The 19436-nt window shown below is 42.8% G+C and overlaps 1 protein-coding gene across 2 annotated transcripts in view; it reads left to right on the plus strand.

Moving 5' to 3' along the window:
• Positions 1 to 19436, plus strand: part of PLOD2 (procollagen-lysine,2-oxoglutarate 5-dioxygenase 2) — a 63603-nt gene that overhangs the window by 13775 nt on the left and 30392 nt on the right. For both annotated transcript variants that reach the window (XM_081007934.1, XM_081007935.1), the window contains exons 2-3: positions 3595 to 3686; positions 7030 to 7166. In XM_081007934.1, coding sequence (XP_080864060.1) covers positions 3595 to 3686; positions 7030 to 7166 — 229 coding nt within the window. The remainder of the gene's footprint in view (positions 1 to 3594; positions 3687 to 7029; positions 7167 to 19436) is intronic.

Raw genomic sequence — 19436 nt, forward strand, 5'->3', positions numbered from 1 at the left:
TCAAAGGGAAGGATAAAGGTCTTCCTTTGAACAAGCCATAATTAAGGAAAATGTTGCCAGTTGTCTGTCTTTCTTAAATAAAATGAAAATTAGATTGGAATAAATCAGTCAGATTTTATCATTGTTTTTTTCCATTTAGATTATCATTTTTTAAAAAAATGAATTTGAGTTGCGAATGTACAGAACCACATAAAACTTCTTTAAACATTTTGAGAAATGGACTATTAGGGAAGAATCTGTTTTCTTTGGAATTTGGCTGTGACTGGGAGAAGCCCTTACAGGGGTCACCAATGTGGTGCCACCGATACCAGTCTACAGCACCCGTGAAAGGCCTAAGTAAATATGCCTTAAAAATGCACAATATGTGAGAGATTGCTTGATCATCCTCTCATCTTCTCTCCTTTTTTTCTGGGTTCTCGGCACCTGCATGAAATTAGGCCAATGCAACCTTCAACCATAGGCTCCCCATCTCTCCCTTATGTGATGGAATAGTGTTGCATATGGAACAATGCTTTGTTAGCCCCAAGGACCGAGTGGTGATACATTAGAATCAAATGTTGGAAGAGCCTTGTTTTGGAACAGGAGCAGGAGTTTTTTCTATAAAGGTATAGAGTTTTGCTGTGCCCAAATCAGGCAAAATGGTTGATTATTTGTTAAATTATGGCTCTTCTGCTTGGTATAGTTCCTGTCTACACACACATGGTAAATGTTTGGAAAAAGCTACAGGGATGCCATCAAGATTTATCAAATTCCAGGCTGGGAGAAAACTGCAAATATCAGCTTGCTTCCATATTTGTAAAGAAAAGCACACTCTGTATTTTGCTCTGCCTTTAATGGTATTAGTTGCAGTTAGAATTGTGTGCTGGAAAATCAGTATGAAAATAAAGGAAGTCCATGGATGAGGAACATGAAATTTGCAAAGTGTTGTTTCTACAGCTTATTTGGAGAACCAGTTCCCTGTTTCAGAGGGTTAGTAATGCACTTTGGGGGAGGGAATGTAACTGCAACTTAATTCTTTATTACAGTGTTATTCCAGACACATAATAGATGGAATGACGGCATTTTCTGTCTGCTCTGTATCTGTCTAAGGAGAGAGTTCCTGTAAACTCATTCAGTTTTTAAGCACCCTCAGAATAATTTCTTCCAAAGTTTAGAACTGTGTATTCATGAACATTCTCTGCTACATAATAGAGCTGGTCGATGACAGCTGAAGTACTGTAACATAAACATTTTATTAGCTTTAAAGCTGAAATGAACCTACTGAGAGGTTCACACAAATATGAAATTGTACAAAATGCCTTCCTTCTGATGCGAGATTCCTTGGGTTTTGTGAGCTTTCCTTAACCATGAAGAGATGAATTCTATCACTAGGCACCAGTGATCTCTCAGAAAGATTTGTTAAAATGTTATATTTTAAAATTGTCTGGTTTCACAACATGCCTTCAAAATGCAGATTGTATATACAGCAGGTCATGGGAGTGACCCTTGAACTTGTAAATAATCCCTCACTGCACGGTTTCTGGGATGAACTAGGTCTCATGTGAGGGTGTGTCTGATTCTGTCCATCTAGCAATACAGTGGTATCTCGGGTTACATACGCTGCAGGTTACACACTCCGCTAACCCAGAAATAGTGCTTCAGGTTAAGAACTTTGCTTCAGGATAAGAACAGAAATCGGGCAGCAGGAGGCTCCATTAGCTAATGTGGTGCTTCAGGTTAAGAACAGTTTCAGGTTAAGAACAAACCTCCGGAATGAATTAAGTACTTAACCCAAGGTACCACTATATCTGGAAGGCCACAGTTTCCCCATCTCTGTCACAAGAGGTGCCTACTGAGTGTTTATGTGTTGGCTGCTATGCCTATGATCATTTCCTTTGGAGTGATTATAAAGCGTCTTGACATTTGTTCCAACTTGCTGGCAAGTGTAGCTGTAAAATACGGTATAGCTTCCCAAATCCAAACCTGAAATTGCTCTCAAATCAAAATAGTTCACACAGGGAAATGTAATAAGGAATTCATTTGGCTTACTTAGTCTTCTATGATCACATTTTCCAGTATATTACTGGTGCTTTCTTTTCAAAAGCTCCATAAATCAAAGGGGGACGGTGGGTTGGTCGCAAGTTTATTTCTCATAGTTGCTACTTTTTTTTTGCTCAGCCTTCTCAGAGCCTAAAAGAGGACAAGGGAAAGATATGGGAAAACTGCCAATATCTGCTTTGTAACTTCCAGCCATATCTGTTAGACAGAATACCGATTTTTCTTATCATGTTTATAGGATGCTGTTGTGAACCTAATTTGTTCCTGCTGCTGAAATATACCCACTATTAGTAGCAATCCTATCTTAAAATACTGCTTGAAAACAGAGATGCATTTTTAACTAACTAATCCCCAATAATGTTCAAGCTGGTGACATAATAGCTTGAAACAACAGACTTTTATTGCACAAACTGGATTTTCTCTTTTGCGCTATAAAATCTAGCTTATTGAAAATGTATAATATTCCATGAGTTTGAAGGGTTTCCAAATGGCTTCATTTCCAAGTCTTTATGTCAGCAGTGGCACATTAGGGATAGCAAATTAATGATTCTGGCCTGGGCTTGTGACTCCTTGCATCCTGAATAATAGGACACAGACATTCATTTAGACAACTTTATTTCCAAAACCATCATTCAGGGGCCTCAGGGCCCCTTCTTGCCATGTGGTTTTGACAACTTGCTTTTCAGTACAGTATTTAAAGGGAAAGTTGTTCATGCGCTTGAATGGCTGCACTTTCTCTTGTGAGCTGTTGAAATGCTTAGTTCTATTGTATCCAGTTTGAATCAAAGAGAAAGTACGGTAAATGGTGTAACATAGAGCCAATGTGGTGCAGTGGTTAGTAGGCAATTCAATTTCAAACTCCTGTTCAGCTGAGCTTCCTGAGTGGCCAAGGGTTTATCTGTCAGCCTAACCTACCACACAGGGTGGTAGTGATTAGGTTTCTGCACTGCTCTGAGCTCCCCAGTGAATTTCCCTCTATAATTCCTAGTGTTTATATGCCACTTTACAGGGCAAAAGAAAGACACAAGCTTGGCTTCCTCGACTGCTTTGAATAGGTTTAATTTGGAACACAGAAAGCTACCTTATACCAAATCAGATCATTGCTCCAAGTAGCTCAGTGCTGTCTACACTGACTGGCCGCAGCTTTCAGGAGTTTCAGGCAGGGAACTCTCAGCGCCACCTGCGGATGCCAGGGATTGAACATGGTACTTTCTGCAAAGCAGATACTGTACCACAGGGTTGCGGCTGTTCTCACAAAAGGGAAAGATGGTAGTCACTTGTAAATAGCTACCTTGCTCATTGCCTATGGCAATAACTGCCTCCAGGTGAGAAGGGAAGAATATTTATTTGTAAATCAGAAGAAAATTAGCTCTACTTTTTATGCATGCCATATGCATGCCATGTATGAAGCTGCCGTATATTGAATTGGGCAGTCCAATGTTTCCAATATGTCATATCCTAATAAGGCAGGCTAGAAATCCATTAATTGTTGTTGTTGTTATTTCATCTGTGAAGAACTCACACCTCTCTCTCTCTCTCTTTCCCCCTTTTTTCTAGATAAGATACTAATTCTAACTGTTGCAACAAAGGAAACGGATGGCTTTCACAGATTCATGCAATCAGCAAAGCATTTCAACTACACTGTAAAGGTATTGTGTACCCTCCTCCTCTTTCAAAATATGGAAAATAGTTTCTCTCTGTGTGTGAATTCACACACACACACTCATAAAATAAACCACTGTAGAATGAAGTCATGGAAAATACCACTTCGGTCATTTGCTGCATACCTTTGCCAATTCAGAATTACTCCCTACTGTAGGCTTAGTAATCTTTCACCTAGTCTAGCTCTTAATATTCCAGATGGTGGAGTTTTCTACTTAGCTCAGGAGGCTATTCCACAGGCTTATAGATTTAAGGGCTGGCAAGGTTTTATCCACAGTCTGTGTAAATATTATCTCTTTTCCTTTCCAGTTAACTTATGCTTATGCTTGGTAACTATTTTCATCCGAAAGCATCCCCCTTATATTCTGCATCTTCAGAATAAAATGCATCCATTTCTTGGAATTTATATCTACTCCTTATTTTTGGCCTTATCCCAACTGCTGCTTTAAAAAAGTTACTTCTGCGAGGAATGTGTGCTCCTCCACTTGGTTCTGTAGGAAAATACTGATAAGTGAAATAGGCTGTAAAGGACTTAGCACTTCAACTTTAAAGGGAATTTCCTATCAGAGAGGTCCAGAGCAATGGAGGTTAATAAAAAATATTTTGCTTAGCAGATTCCCACGGGCCTGACTGCAAGGCATAGAGATATGACATGTACTGAGTCAGATTACTGGCTAATCTAAGTTTAGTATTGCTACACTGACCAGTAGCAGCTCTCAGGGGTTTTGGACAGGAGATTTTCTCACTCCTACTTGGAGACATTAGTGACTGAACTTTGAACTTTCTGCATGCAATGCCTGTACTCTGCCAGCGAATGTAGGAAATTTAGGAAACTGCATTTCACTGTGTCAGTCCTATGGTCCATCTAATTCAATGCAGTCTACACTGACTGGCAACAGCTATAGGATTTTAATCCAAGTCCAACCAGAGATTGAACCTGGGACTTATTGTACCACTGAGCTATGGCCCTGCCTCCTTTTAAAAGCCCTTTTTAAAACCATCAGTATTTGCTTGCTACTTAATATGTGACAAAGAAGCTGGGTCATGCCTGCCATCACAATCAGGCTCCGCATGCTGTTTTGTGAACAGGGCTAAGAACTTTTGTGTATGTAAGGTCTTTCCACATAATCAGGATTCAGCAACCCCCAAAAAGGTAATTTCCAGTTGTGTGGACATTTCCTATACATGCACAATTTATTTTGTGCATGGAAGGAAGAGGCTGGTGTAGGCAACACGCAGTTCTCTTAATTCAGTTCTCAGAGCCTTTATCCCTTTTCTTCAGCTAAAATAGATTAAAAAGAAATCCCGGCCAACCAACTAAACAAATACTATTCCATCCCGAATGCACCATCTGTTCTGGCACCTCAACACTATGAAGGTGCTTTAGCTGTGATAGCATGAATGTTTATCCCACTGTGATGGCCAGGAATGAAGCACAAGCAGTGCAGGATTCCTTTTTGCAAATGAGGCAAAACTTTACAATTACCACTGCCCAATGAAACTCCTCCAACATGCGGATTAGTGGTGTTTGTCTCCATTGTCCACAGTGTCCTAGTCCAGTTGTGATTTATCCTTGGAAATACTCTACTTATCTAGTTTAAGAATCAAAAGCTTTCACCTCTCTTTCTCAGCAAGTTGGTGCTTTGAGCGACTTATGTGGTGGAAAGTAATTGCTGGGTTACTGTTTGCTTAGGAATCGCCTCTCATATTTCTAGAGTGATGTCATAGTGCTCAGGACTGCTTGGGACATGGAAAATTTATGGGCAGTGAAATCCTGTCTTTAATATGTCTAAACTGTTGGAAGACATGGGAGGTGTGTGTTGAGCTTTGTTGTAACTTGTTTTCAGCCTAAACATGTTCACTTCAAAATAAGTTTCTTTTCTACTCATTGACGTACAGGAAATGCACTGAGAATTAAAATGTGATAGGGAAACAGTGTTTCTTCTTTGGAAGTGAATTGAGGATTCCCCCCCTCTAATCCACTAGATAGGACAACAGTAATCATATTTAAGAAAAAGTCTGATTTAGAAAGGGTTGAGCATTTGACAGGCCCCATAAGACCTGAGAAACTGGCTGATAAAATGATAGCTGACTTTTTACTAGCCCTCCATAATCCACTTGCAGCTTTGTCTTGTGCAGTTTATTGATTGATTGTGTTTGTACCTCACTCTTTTTCCCAAAGGAGGCCAGGGTGGCAAACAATTCAATTTGAAATAATAACCCCTATTTAAATCCAATTAAATACCACCTTAAAACATCTAAGGGGGACACGGGTGGTGCTGTGGTCTAAACCACTGGGCCTCTTGGGCTTGCCCATTGGAAAGTCGGCGGTTCGAATCCCCACGACGGGGTGAGCTCCCATTGCTCAGTCCCAGTTCCTGCCAACCTAGCAGTTCAAAATCACATCAAAGTGCAAGCAGATAAATAGGTACCGCTCTGGCGGGAAGGTAAACGGTATTTCCGTGTGCTGCTCTAGTTTCACCAGAAGTGGCTTACTCATGCTGGCCGCATGACCTGGAAAAACTGTCTGCGGACAAACGCCGGCTCCCTCGGCCAGTAAAGCAAGATGAGCACCTCAACCCCAGAGTCGTTCGCGACTGGACTTAACTGTCAGGGGTCCTTTACCTTTAAAAACATCTAAAACACCTAAAAACATTAAAAAGCTACCACAGACCCTCACAGTCACTAATTTTGAAGTTCCATCAGCTGTCAAACGCCTGGGTAAACAGGAATGTCTTTATATTTCTCTGGAAAGTTGATAAGGGGGAGAAAGACATAGCTCACCAGGGAGGCATTCCACCAATGGTGAACTACCACTAAGAAGACTCATGGGTCATGGGTCAGTGCCAAAAAGGCAGGAGACAGAAGCAACGCCACTAACAGCCTCCTTTGCTGACAGTAGGGCTTGTGGTGATTTACTGCAACCAGTGCCTTTAGTTCCAGCAGCAGGTATTGGTCCCCCCCCCCCCCGCCAAAGTCAAATCCATTGATGGACAAACAGCCAGTTCACTGGGTGAATGCATTCTCTGGTACCTGTAACAAGCAAGTTGGAGTTATGGACTGCCCTAGTCAGTGGCTTTTGCCATTGACAGTTGTTTGTGTTTTTGCTTGGAGATGTCTGCAGTTGTAGCAGATGTCCATCAGGAGAATACCAGGAGATACCAAGACCTACCGGCAGAGGAAGAAGCCCATCAGAGGACACATTAGCCAGTCCCCCTGGAGCTGACACTAATTTATGGGATGAAGACCAAATACTATCTCACTGCTGATCAATAACGGTCCAGGTTGTGACAGCACACTCTGCTCAAGACCCTTTATTATTTATCTTAGGTGCTGGGTAAAGGCGAAGAGTGGAAAGGAGGAGATATTCTAAACTCTATCGGAGGAGGTCAGAAAGTACGCCTGTTGAAGTCTGCATTGGAATCGTATGCTGATCAAGAGGATTTGGTGGTTATGTATGTTGACTGGTAAGATAACTTATTTATTTTGGATCCTGTACTTTGGACTGTGGAGGAAAATCAGTTTTGTTGTGACATGCTGTTGGTTAACATGCATATATTTCCCTGTGTCCTAGTTTTTAAATGGGGAAAGCTAGTGTTTCTTTCCACTTCCAGAGATTTTAGGCTGTATAAGAAGCAGGCTTTGTTTGTTTAACAGATTTACAGATGCAGAAACTGTCAGTGGGGCATGTTGTGTTCCTTGAAGGGAGGAGGGGGGAGTGGATGTTATCTAGCTTCAAGAAGCTGTGAGACACGCAGTCTAAAATAAACATTCCTGCTTTATGAGTTAGAAATTCCTGTCAGAAGTAAATGGGTAAATGACCTGCACAATTGGCAGTTAAATAAGAAAGTGTTCTTATAAAGAATGCACAGTGAGCGGTAGCAGCAAATTTATGTTAAACTTACAGCAGATTCCTTCAACCTGGTGTCCTCCAGCTCTTATGCTTGACCAGTGGCCATGCTGGCAGGGGTTTATGGGAGCTGAAGTCCAACAACATCTGGAAGACAGCATATTGGCTAATTTCTAAAATTCAGAGGTCCAGTGCTGGGATGCAAGCTTTCCTGATGTTGTAATTCTTTCTGACTTGAGAGACTTCCTCCACCAGTCTCAGATGTTTTGTGTGGAAACTGGCTGAAGTTATTCAATGATGCCCTTCATACATGCTCCTAGATCTTCTCCCCCAGCCCTATGTTTTCCAGGCCCTCCTATTGAAGAAAATTGCAGGGCTGAGCCTGGTGATCCATAATTCATATGAGGCTCAGAAGTAGAAGCTGTTATTTTGGAGCCCTAACTCTTAGGGTGCATGTTTTATAATTAATTGGTGTCGCCTTTCAAAAATATTTTAGACATTCTTTGGTATTCTGTGTGCAATAAAGACTATCACAGTGAAGTCTATTCCCTTCATACGATGTTGGACTACAACTCCCATCAGCCCTAGCCAGTACCAACCGATAGTCATGGATGATGGGAGTGATAGTCTTAACAGCATGGGACAGCCGGCCATTTCCCGGTCTGTTCTGTTTGGTTTACTAGCATAAAGATTCAGACCCTTTGCATGTGGTCTTTGTGTTACAATGGTGAGTGTGGAAGGGAAAAGTCTGAATCCTGCCTGCTGGCTCACTTATTGAATCAGTCCTTCACATGTTGAAGATGACATTTGCACAAAAGTGTCTAAGCATATACATGTCAGCAGGTGTGGATTCTTAATGATGAATATCCAGTGCTATTTTTCTAGAAAAAGAGGTGCCGGAACTCACCATGAACACCTCCCTCGTTCTCTTAGAATGGCAATGGCACCCACCTGAGAGATGCCAGAAATGAGTTCCTGTGAGTTCCCTCTTCAAAAAAGCCCCTTGCATAACCTTCATTTTTCAAGTGTGTGACATCGCCTCCAAAGCATGGAGGCTGGGCACCATGAATGAGCCAACCTAGTTGGTAATGCCCTCCCCACCCTGAATATCTAGCTCTATGGGGAATAACTGTCTGGACTCGGCTTCAGTCACTTGCACATGGCCTGTAGAAGCCTTCCTTCCTATGGGAGAAATGGCAGGTCCTCTGGCTAAACTTAACACCGCAGCACAGCATTCTCTGCTTCCCACAATTAGTTAGGAGAGCAGCTTCTCCAAGACTTCAAAACAGGTTTTAAGACATCCTCAAGGCGAGAAACCCAAATAATAAGGAAGTGGAAGACTTGATGCGCAATGTAATGAGCTGCACATTTCTTCTGAATCTTTCATGCTGTTAGAGTTTCAATTTCTGTCCATAAGAATTAGATGCATATTCTTACTTTTTAAAAACCTATTCGAGTCTTGCTTATATTGTTAGGTACATTCAGGCTAAAGACCTTTTATACACCTCAAGCATTTGAATGTTGATATCTGGTGGTTTTTAGCAGCTTTCTGTTTTATTGCGCTCTGTGTGTGTGTTTGTGTGTGTGTGTGTGTGAGAGAGAGAGAGAGAGAGAGAGAGAGAGAGAGAGAGTGTTGTGGCAGGAAATGTGTACTTTGTGGTGGCTGTTTACTGTGATCATTTTTAGATGTCGTATATTTTCAATATTTACTATGTATGTCACCTTGAGATCTTTGAGTATAAGGCAACACATGAATAACAACAACAACAATAATAACAATAATTTATTTATTTTTTTATTTAATAAAATTTATATACCCCTTGATTGTAGAAAAACCTCAAATGACTTGCAGCTTCTCCCAGTAGCTCATGACACAAAAAGTATGGCCTGGTAAATTGTGTTTTGCCATGAGACAAATGTTTTCATGATAGGAAAAATACTCACTTTGGCAACTTTGGAACAGGCAGAAATTCAAAGCTATTAAACCCCATGGTTGATATAGCTATTTATGACTGATAACAAATCTGGAATTGGAATTTGTAAACATACTTTAAATATTTAAGCCCTTCCACTCTGTCATATGGCTGCTACTGTTACCACTTCAAAAGTTGTCTGAATGCCTTAATATGCTGCTACTCTGGGACACAGAAAAGCAAAGGAATAACATGAGGTCATTCCGTCTTGTGGTGGAAAAATGTTGTCTGGGAGATCATACTCTAGGGAGCATCTGGTTCCTGTCAGTGACTGAAAGTTCCTGCTACAACTTTGCAAAAAGGGAAAAGGCAGCTCTGAGCCAGGGACCACTTTCTCCTCTCAGAGCATCCCCTGTTTCACACTGTGCTTTAGGTCCAACTCTGGGGTTAGCCAGCTTGAATGGAAGGTTGTCTGGAGCGCAAGCCAGCCATTTTCATTTATTCATTTTATAATTTTTGTTGAGAGCTGGAGAAACTCCAAGGCACACTTTTCACATTTCTTCTGCCAAACTTTGGGGAAAAGCAAAACAGTGGGAGTCTTCATGAACCCACTGGGTAACATTATACAGCTTACTTAATAGGCTTCCTTCCCTGCAAAGTTCCTAAATACCTGCCATTCCGCTTGGAGCAAAAGACAAGCTTTTGCCTTTCCCCCTTTCCTCCTGTAAATCAGCAACTTTCTGTTCCAGCTTTCTTTTGCAGCGAGATTATTTGCCTCTACGAAAAACACAGCATGTCAGTCAACCTTACCTGTGTAATAGCTAGCTATTTTCCCATGTGTTTAAGCTTTCTGAGATCTACATGAGAGACCATTTCCCCTGTAATCATATGGGAGTGGGGGAGGTAGTTACCAGGGAAAGGACCTTTTCCTTGATTGTGCCTCTACTCTAGAACATATTCTCCAGAGAGGCTCACTTGGCACCCACCTGCCAATTTATATTCTTTCTTGTGCTTTATTTTCTGTTCTGTTTTTAAGCAAGAGATGCTATTTTCAGTATATTTTTGGAGCAACCAAAGGCAGGGTATAGGTAAAGGGAAAGGTACCCCTGACCATTAGGTCCAGTCGTGACCGACTCTGGGGTTGCGGCGCTCATCTCATGTGGCCAGCATGACAAAGCCGCTTCTGGTGAACCAGAGCAGCGCACAGAAATGCCGTTTACCTTCCCGCCGGAGCGGTACCTATTTATCTACTTGCACTTTGACGTGCTTTCGAACTGCTAGGTTGGCAGTAGCAGGGACTGAGCAACGGGAGCTCACCCCATTGCGGGGATTCGAACCACTGACCTTCTGATCGGCAAGTCCTAGGCTCTGTGATTTAACGCACAGTGCCACCCATGTCCCAAGGCAGTGTATACATTACAATAAATCAATGGATCAATTATTTCTTCAGTCTCTGACTTTGATTCTGAAGTGAATAATCAATGTAGCCTTGTATACTTGATTGATGGTATGTCAGCTTCCTTGCTATAGAGACAGAAATAACACCACTTCACTTCTGAATTATATTTATGTATGTTTATGTATGTAATTATGTATATGTATATACGTATATGTAATTATGTATATGTATATACATAAATATATATGTATGTATGTGTCCCAAATCTCAAATCAGCATTCTTTTTTCTTTTTAATTTTTCTTTTCAAATTTTCAAACAACATTTTTTTACACACACAGACACTTGTTTACATTAAAACAATAATGCATGTCAATACATTTATGGGGTTCCCTGAACCCCTGTACTTCTTTCTACCCCTCCCATGGCTTCCAAAATTTTACTTCCTTTTTCGCTGCATCTAATTGCATTTATTTAGCTTATTACATTTCCATTTTTATCCTTTATCGTTTTAAATTACAAGTGCTATATCAATCCTCCTAACGTTTTTAAATGTTTATAGTGATCTTTAATATATTCTATAAAGTTATTCCATTCTGTGCTGAATTTATTGTTCTCTTGGTGCCTCAAATCCACTGATTTGAGGCACCAAGAGGACAATAAATTCAGCAAAGAATGGCATAACTTTATAACACGTTATGGATCAATCCAATGTGTGCAGATGCAGCGCAAAAGTCAGTGTCCTCTGTCTTGAACATACCTTCGCCTTCAGAGAAGGCATTGTTGTTGTTGTTTTTCTGTAAAAAATAGCTTGTTATGGTTTCCAGCAGGAATGGGTAACCTGTTGCACTCCAGATGTTGTGGACTCCAGCTCCCATCAGGCAGGAAAGCAAATACTCAAGGGCAATGGGAGTTGCAGTGCAATAACATTTTGAGGCACCAATTTAGATAAGACTTTTCAGTACCCGGTGCTGAGTTCCTCATCCCTGATTCACAGTACAGTATTTAAAACCTAAGTGTGGAGATTGTTGCTGTTGTTGTTGTTCACCTCTATAATCATTTCAAGGTGATATACAATAAAATAGCAGGGGAAACCATTAAAAGCTTTATCTTTCTATGTAAAAGGCTTCTGTGCATTTTCACACAGGTTTCAGTCCTCTCAGGGAAATGGAGACCGGCTACAGCAATAATTTATTCCACTACAGTAGTGAATTCTGACAGTATGGCTCTGTATAAAGGACTTCAAGTACACCATTTCAGAAACGTGTTCCTGAGTTTGCAGATGACACCAGTATTGCAGCTGAAGGAAGGATAGATTTTCAAACTAAAATATCATGTTTCAAGTCTATGAGTGAAATCAATATTGTTTTGCTAGCTAAGCTTCCCTCTTCTCCTACCAACAAAGGATTTCTTTTTTTAAAAAAGAAATCGTAAAGGCCAGAAAATACATTGCCAAATCATAACTTCTGAGCAAGGCATTCCTTTGGCAGTGGAACTTTACCATGGCCAGTGTGGCTTTTTTATATGATCCACTACTGTCATGCTGCCAGTGGTTTTAATTCAGATTAGGTAACCCTGAAAAACTTTTCTTCACACATTGCTCTTACAGGGCTTCATTCTACAGTTCTTCTTTGACCTGATTGGAATGAATTTTTTGTTTCCCCCACCCGTCAGGAAATACCTTGCATTTACAGTACAGTGGTGCCTCGGGTTACAAACACTTTGGGTTACAGACTCCGCTAACCCGGAAGTAGTACCTCAGGTTAAGAACTTTACCTCAGGATGAGAACAGAAATCATACGGTGGCAGCAGGAGGCCCCATTAGCTAAAGTGCTACCTCAGGTTTAGAACAGTTTCAGGTTAAGAATGGACCTCCAGAATGAATTAAGTTTGTAACCAGAGGTACCACTGTATTCCATTTCTTTATATCTTTCAACTCTTCAGAGAATGCTAATGCTCCTTGGGACATTTTTCTAGGTCTGCTATGTTTTGCTAAGCATTTATCTACTTCAACAGTTGTAAACCTTCTGAAGGATCATATTATACATTTCCTACAGGCCCAATTCTGCACCTGTCTATCAGATTTTTATCCCAGTTTTCTCCAAAAGCAGAAGGCTGCATGCTTGGGTACCATCACCCACTTCAAAACTACCTTGTTAGACAGGTTGGGTTAAAAATAGAGACTTGCTCAAGTTAGGCTTTGTGGTTGAGTAGCCATTCAAATGAGGGTTTCCTTGGGTCTAGTCTGACACCCCTGCCCACATCACATTGCTTTTCTTTGTTCTTTTCAGGCCACATTAGACTTTCGGGGGAGCCATGACTGTCAAAGTGGGATAATAGTCCTTTATATGTGAGGCACAGATGTTCAGACATAGGCCCCTTGTTCTGTGATCCAAGGTCCCCCCTCCTCTTTTGAACCTGTTATGTACTGAAGTTCTCACCCTTGGCCAGCAGGGGGATACTGTAGATAGTTTTCACTCAGGTCCACATATGCAATTAAGGGATTGAAAGTGACGTTCAGTGATTGGATAGTTACAGAAAGTGTTACAGTTGCAATGTAGTGGAGCTCTATATAAGCAGGCTGGCTGAACCCTTCAGTTCAGTTCTGTTCTGTTCTGGCCTGTGAATAAACAAGAGCTGTTTGAAGAATCGCTGTGTCATGTGATATGTTCACCCACAACTTAACAGAACCCATCACCATCTGATTCTATAGTAAGCAGATTGATATCCGCCTCTATTGCATCTGCAGAAAACAGCAGCAGGAGACTTTTTCAGGTGGTCCGCAATTTAGCGGAACCACCTGCTACATCGGGGCCCAGTACGGGCCACATGATCTCCTGCAATGATTTTGCAAAGTTTTTTGCAGATAAAGTCGCTCAGATTCGGGAAGAGGTAGACGCCACCGTGGGAGCAGGGCCGGGGCGGGAGAGTGCTAGAGTCCTGTCTAGTCAAATTGCGTGGAATCAATTCCAATCTGTTACCTCCGAGGATGTGGACAGGCTGCTTGGACGAGTGAAACCAACCACCTGTCTCCTTGATCCTTGCCCATCCTGGCTTATAAAAGCTAGCCGGGAAGGGCTGGACGATGGGCTTCGTGGGGTGGTGAATGCTTCCCTCCGTGAGGGAGCCTTCCCAGACCCGCTGAAAGAGGCGGTTATTAAACCGCTTCTTAAAAAACCATCTTTAGATGCGGCCACGATGGCCAACTATCGCCCAGTCTCAAATCTTCCATTCTTGGGCAAGGTGATTGAGCGAGTGGTTGCTGAACAACTCCAGGCACGCCTGGAAGAAGCGGACCATTTGGATCCCTTCCAATCGGGATTCAGGCCTCATCATGGGACTGAAACTGCCTTGGTCGCACTGGTTGATGATCTCCGGCGGGCTAGGGACAAAGGTGAGAGCTGTTTCCTAGTTCTGCTGGATCTCTCAGCGGCGTTTGATACCATCGACCATAACATCCTTCTGGACCGTCTTGAGGGGCTGGGAGCTGGGGGCACTGTCATACAGTGGTTCCGCTCCTTCCTCCTGGGCCGTGTTCAGAAAGTGGTGGTGGGGGATGAGTGTTCAGACCCCTGGGCTCTCACTTGTGGGGTGCCTCAGGGTTCTGTCCTCTCCCCCATGCTTTTCAACATCTACATGCAGCCGCTGGGAGAGATCATCAGGGGGTTTGGGCTGGGTGTTCATCAGTATGCAGATGATACCCAGCTCTACCTTTCTTTCAAATCAGAACCAGTGAAGGCGGTGACAGTCCTGTGTGAGTGTCTGGAGGCGGTTGGAGGATGGATGGCGGCAAACAGATTGAGATTGAATCCTGACAAGACAGAAGTACTGTTTCTGGGGGACAGGAGGCGGGCAGGTGTGGGGGATTCCCTGGTCCTGAATGGGGTAACCGTGCCCCTGAAGGACCAGGTGCGCAGCCTGGGAGTCATTTTGGACTCACAGCTGTCCATGGAGGCACAGGTTAAATCCGTGTCCAGGGCAGCTGTGTACCAGCTCCATCTGGTACGTAGGCTGAGACCCTATCTGCCCGCGGACTGCCTCGCCAGAGTGGTGCATGCTCTGGTTATCTCCCGCTTGGACTACTGCAATGCGCTCTACGTGGGGCTACCTTTGAAGGTGACCCGGAAACTACAACTAATCCAGAATGCAGCAGCCAGACTGGTGACTGGGAGCGGCCGCCGAGACCATATAACACCGGTCTTGAAAGACCTACATTGGCTCCCAGTACGTTTCCGAGCACAATTCAAAGTGTTGGTGCTGACCTTTAAAGCCCTAAACGGCCTCGGTCCAGTATACCTGAAGGAGCGTCTCCACCTCCATCGTTCTACCCGGACACTGAGGTCCAGCACCGAGGGCCTTCTGGCGGTTCCCTCACTGCGAGAAGCCAAGTTACAGGGAACCAGGCAGAGGGCCTTCTCGGTAGTGGCGCCCTCCCTGTGGAACGCCCTCCCACCAGATGTCAAAGAGAACAACAACTACCAGGCTTTTAGAAGACATCTGAAGGCAGCCCTGTTTAGGGAAGCTTTTAATGTTTGATGTAACATAGTATTTTAATATTCTTTTGGAAGCCGCCCAGAGTGGCTGGGGAAACCCAGCCAGATGGGCGGGGTATAAATAATAAATTATTATTATTATTATTATTATTATATCCAAGCATAATGTCTGGTGGAAGGGCCCCACACCGTGAGGGGTGGCCTTGCTGTCTTGCATTGGTTCTGTCTCTTTGAATGCTCTGCTCACTTAGATGCTGTTGGACTTGTTAGATCAGAACTGTGTTAATGGCCCTCAGGTGCTGTAGCATTGCCAAGGAGAAGTAGGGCCCTTATGCCTTTCCTATGTGCTGCTGGAGTGTTTCTGTTCCTCCAGTGGCAGTTCAATGTCCCCCACCCCCCACCCCCAGGAGAGAGAGCTTGGCCAGAGCTGGACAGAATAACATGCAGTTGCAGCCAAAGGACAAACGCAACTTGCATATGTAGCTCACAGATGTCTGAAATGTAACTCTACCTACTTTGGTACAGTGACATCATCCTTTTATGCAGCTAGGCAATGCTGCCAGCTTAAACATAAAAGGAGTTAACAAAAAGTAAGAGGACTTCATAATTTAAAAAAGCAGTCTGGTAGTATGAGGAGAAAAAATAATATTTTGCAATGCAAAGTTCTGCCTGACGCTGCTGTAAAGCTTCTGTCACTGAAACGCAGCCAGACCATGATCCTGTGCCTGCTGTTTTTCACATAACCTGTCTTTAAACATAATGTGACATGCTCATTTCAAATCCTTTTCTTGTTCAGTCCTCCACTCCTGTTCTTGGGAAAGCCCCATTGAAGAGGTATTGTTTTCCTTTGTGATGCCTAGAATGTCCCATTTCCTGGAGAAATGCTTCCTGGCTCCTTCTCTACCATCAGGGCTGGTTAGGGATTCCACAAACATTGCCAGCACTTCTAGTTGCTGTCCTAGAAAGTATAGGTCTTCTCTCCCTAGGCTGAGTTGGCCCCATGGATGAGGCTTCCTTCTCTTACCTCTGTTGCACTAGCTGTCTGGGAAGTCTATATAGAAGAAAGCAAAAAAGGAAAGCACACCTTGTGTCCTTCAGATGTTTTGGTTTCCAACTCTCATGGTCTGTAACCAGTGGCCATGCTGACTGGGGCTGATGGGAGTTACAGTGCAAAACATCTGGCAAGCACCAGGCTGATGATGGAGGAAACCAAGGTGTGGCAGCAGCAAAAAAATATAGGGTTGTGGAGAAGATGACAAGCAGAACATAAAATGAAGAATATTGTACAGTGGTACCTCAGTTTTCTAAAGTCTCCGTTGACAAACATTTCAGAACTCGAACACCAAAAACCCAGAAGTAAATGTTTCCGTTTTCGAATGCGTCTTGGAAGTCGAATGGGCATTGTATTTTTCTCAATTTTCTCTGTAAATTTGCAGACTGCCCTTTGTGCCTCGGTTTTCAAATGTTTCAGAAGTCGAATGGTCTTCTGGAACAGATTACGTTTGAAAGTTTAGTAGAGAGGAAACCTGTTTGAGTGCATATTCATGACTGCAAAAAACGAAAAGAACAAGGCATTCTTTTTCTTCCCCTCATGTGGTTTAAAACTGCCAAATGACAAGGACCTCTACAGCTTATGCGTTTGTGGTAGTCGCTCTCTGGAGAGAGACTGGAGGAGAAAGGGAGCTGGGGAGTCAAGGAGGGGAAGGATAGAGGCAGCCAAGATCTTGGACTGCTGAATTACCAGATGCAGGGGAATACACTTTGGCAAGCTTGTGGTCGGGGAGAGGAAAATGAAAGGAGGCATAAGTCTTCTTTATTCCCTGGTAATGGATCCGTGTGTCCAGAAAATATTTGAAGTGCTGTATAGGGAGAACTAGAGACAACCTGGAACGAAACTTATTTTTGGGGGGAGGGGGACCCTGTAATAAGAGAGTGCAGATGCGAACATGTAACACCAAGCTGTAAAACAGTGTTATTGAAATCCAAAAGAGCAATTCTGTTCTCTTAAGCTTTCCAAAGGCCATTAAAATAGGTGCAGCTGAACATGTAATCCAGCAGCACTGGATGTAATGACTGAGCTAAGTAACTTTCAGAGAGGCAAGTAGTCTGTGTTTTATTGACTAGTGAGTTTTATTAACTGTGTTTGCAAAGAAGGTAGACATTGGCTGAAAAGGGCATGTTGATGGCAGAATAGAGATTTGCCTGAGTGGAATCAAGTCAATAATTGCTCCAGTTCCTAGACAAAGGCCTCCTTGAGTTAATGAATTTGCAGTGCAATGATTCCAACAGGGGCTCATTCATTGTTAGCCCTTTTCATGGTTTTATACAGAAAGCAAGGGTTTCTTTTTGCTAACCGTGTGTGTTGTGACAGAGCCCTGTGTCTTAAGACCTGCGGTAGCGTCTATAATAACCTTGTTCTACTGAAAGTTGGCATGCCAAAGCCTATATCGGTTTTCTTCCAGGGAACATGCGTTGGCAAAGGAAGAACACAACAAGTGATTGTTATAAACCACCTTAATGAAAGCAGCCCATTTTGCACTCTGCTGCCCTTTTGTATTGGTATCAGTCCTTGTCAAAGGACCATAGTAATGCTTTGTATATACTGAATGCTGCACTGCTAAAACATTGCTTCTCAAATATATGTCTCCAGTTAGTTGTAAAATCTCAGCAGCAGCAGCAAAAATATCATAGTTTGTGATATCATGCGGTACAACATTCAGCAGAAAACTATTTCTGCAGAGGAATCAGCAGCGAGCCTCAGTCTCTGAAAAACTGTTTGTGAACTGGTATTGCCAGCTGTGAATATTATCACTGATGTTTGGAACTGGTGTGTAAAAGTACAACCATGATAGAGCAGACATATTTGGGAATTTGTAATCACTCACAAGGCTGTGGTATTTTATGCAGGCACTTAAAGAGCAAGCAATCGGATACAAAAAACAAAACAAAAACCCAAACACTAGCCCAGGCTTCCTCAACCTCGGCCCTCCAGATATTTTGGGACTACAGTTCCCATCATCCCTGACCACTGGGTCTGCTAGCTAGGGATCATGGGAGTTGTAGGCCAAAAACATCTGGAGGGCCGAGGTTGAGGAAGCCTGCACTTGCCCCTTTCAGGCACCCCATTTGTGTACAAAACTGACATGAGAGCAGGAACGAAACGAGCTAAGAGAAAGGCACGTTTGGCAAACCTTCACCATGATCAACTCCCGTCCTGAAATCTATGTCCCCACTGTGGAAGGAGGTGTGGATCCAGAATCAGCCTCCACAGTCACTTGTGGACTCACTGTTAAAACCGTGTTTATGGAAGACAATCTAACTTGGCTACATGTGATCGCCAAAGAAGAAGAAAATAGGTGAAAGTGAGAAGTTCAGGGAAAGATCAAAGAAGATTATTTAACAACAACCATTACTGTGGGGGTATTCACTCTCATTAAGTGGAGATCCTCTTCCTACAAAGGTGAAGAGTGAAATTCATTTCTCTTCAGTGATAAATAAGTATTATTAAAATCAACCTAGCAGCTATAGCTTTAAGACAGGGGTGGGGAACCTGAAGTCCTGAGGCTTTGCATAATTTCAATAGCTCTCTGCAAGTGATTAGTTTCAACCTCTGACCAGAATAATTTGTCCTTTCCTTGACAGGCAAGGTGGAAGAGTGGGAGGGAGTGAGACAAGGAAGGGAGAGAAGTGGCTGTTAGAAAGAAAATGGAGGGAAGTGGCAGGGGGCAGAGAAGGAGAAAGAGTGGACCAGCCCACTTCCGACTCTGGCCTCACCCGCTACTGGCTTTGGCCTTTTCTGTTGAGGGCCACATTGCCTTAGCACAAAGGAGATGCTGCCCTCAACAGAAAATAATGCTTTCCCACTCCTGCATTTAAGACAAATATGTAAAAACAAAACAATATCGTTAAATGGATGGAAAAGTTTGGGGCTAAGCTTAATCACATTAATGACCGTTATGCTGACTCCTAAGGTTAAAATGACTGTGAAAGAACATTCTGCTAGAATGATTTTGCTTATCTGTTCTTAAAAGTTCCTTCATAAAATTTGGAAAGAGGCACACAGGGATGGCTCTCCTAAATTTGT

Source organism: Podarcis pityusensis (genome assembly GCF_964106645.2).
Source record: "Podarcis pityusensis genome assembly, chromosome: 5".
Lineage (NCBI taxonomy): Eukaryota > Metazoa > Chordata > Lepidosauria > Squamata > Lacertidae > Podarcis > Podarcis pityusensis.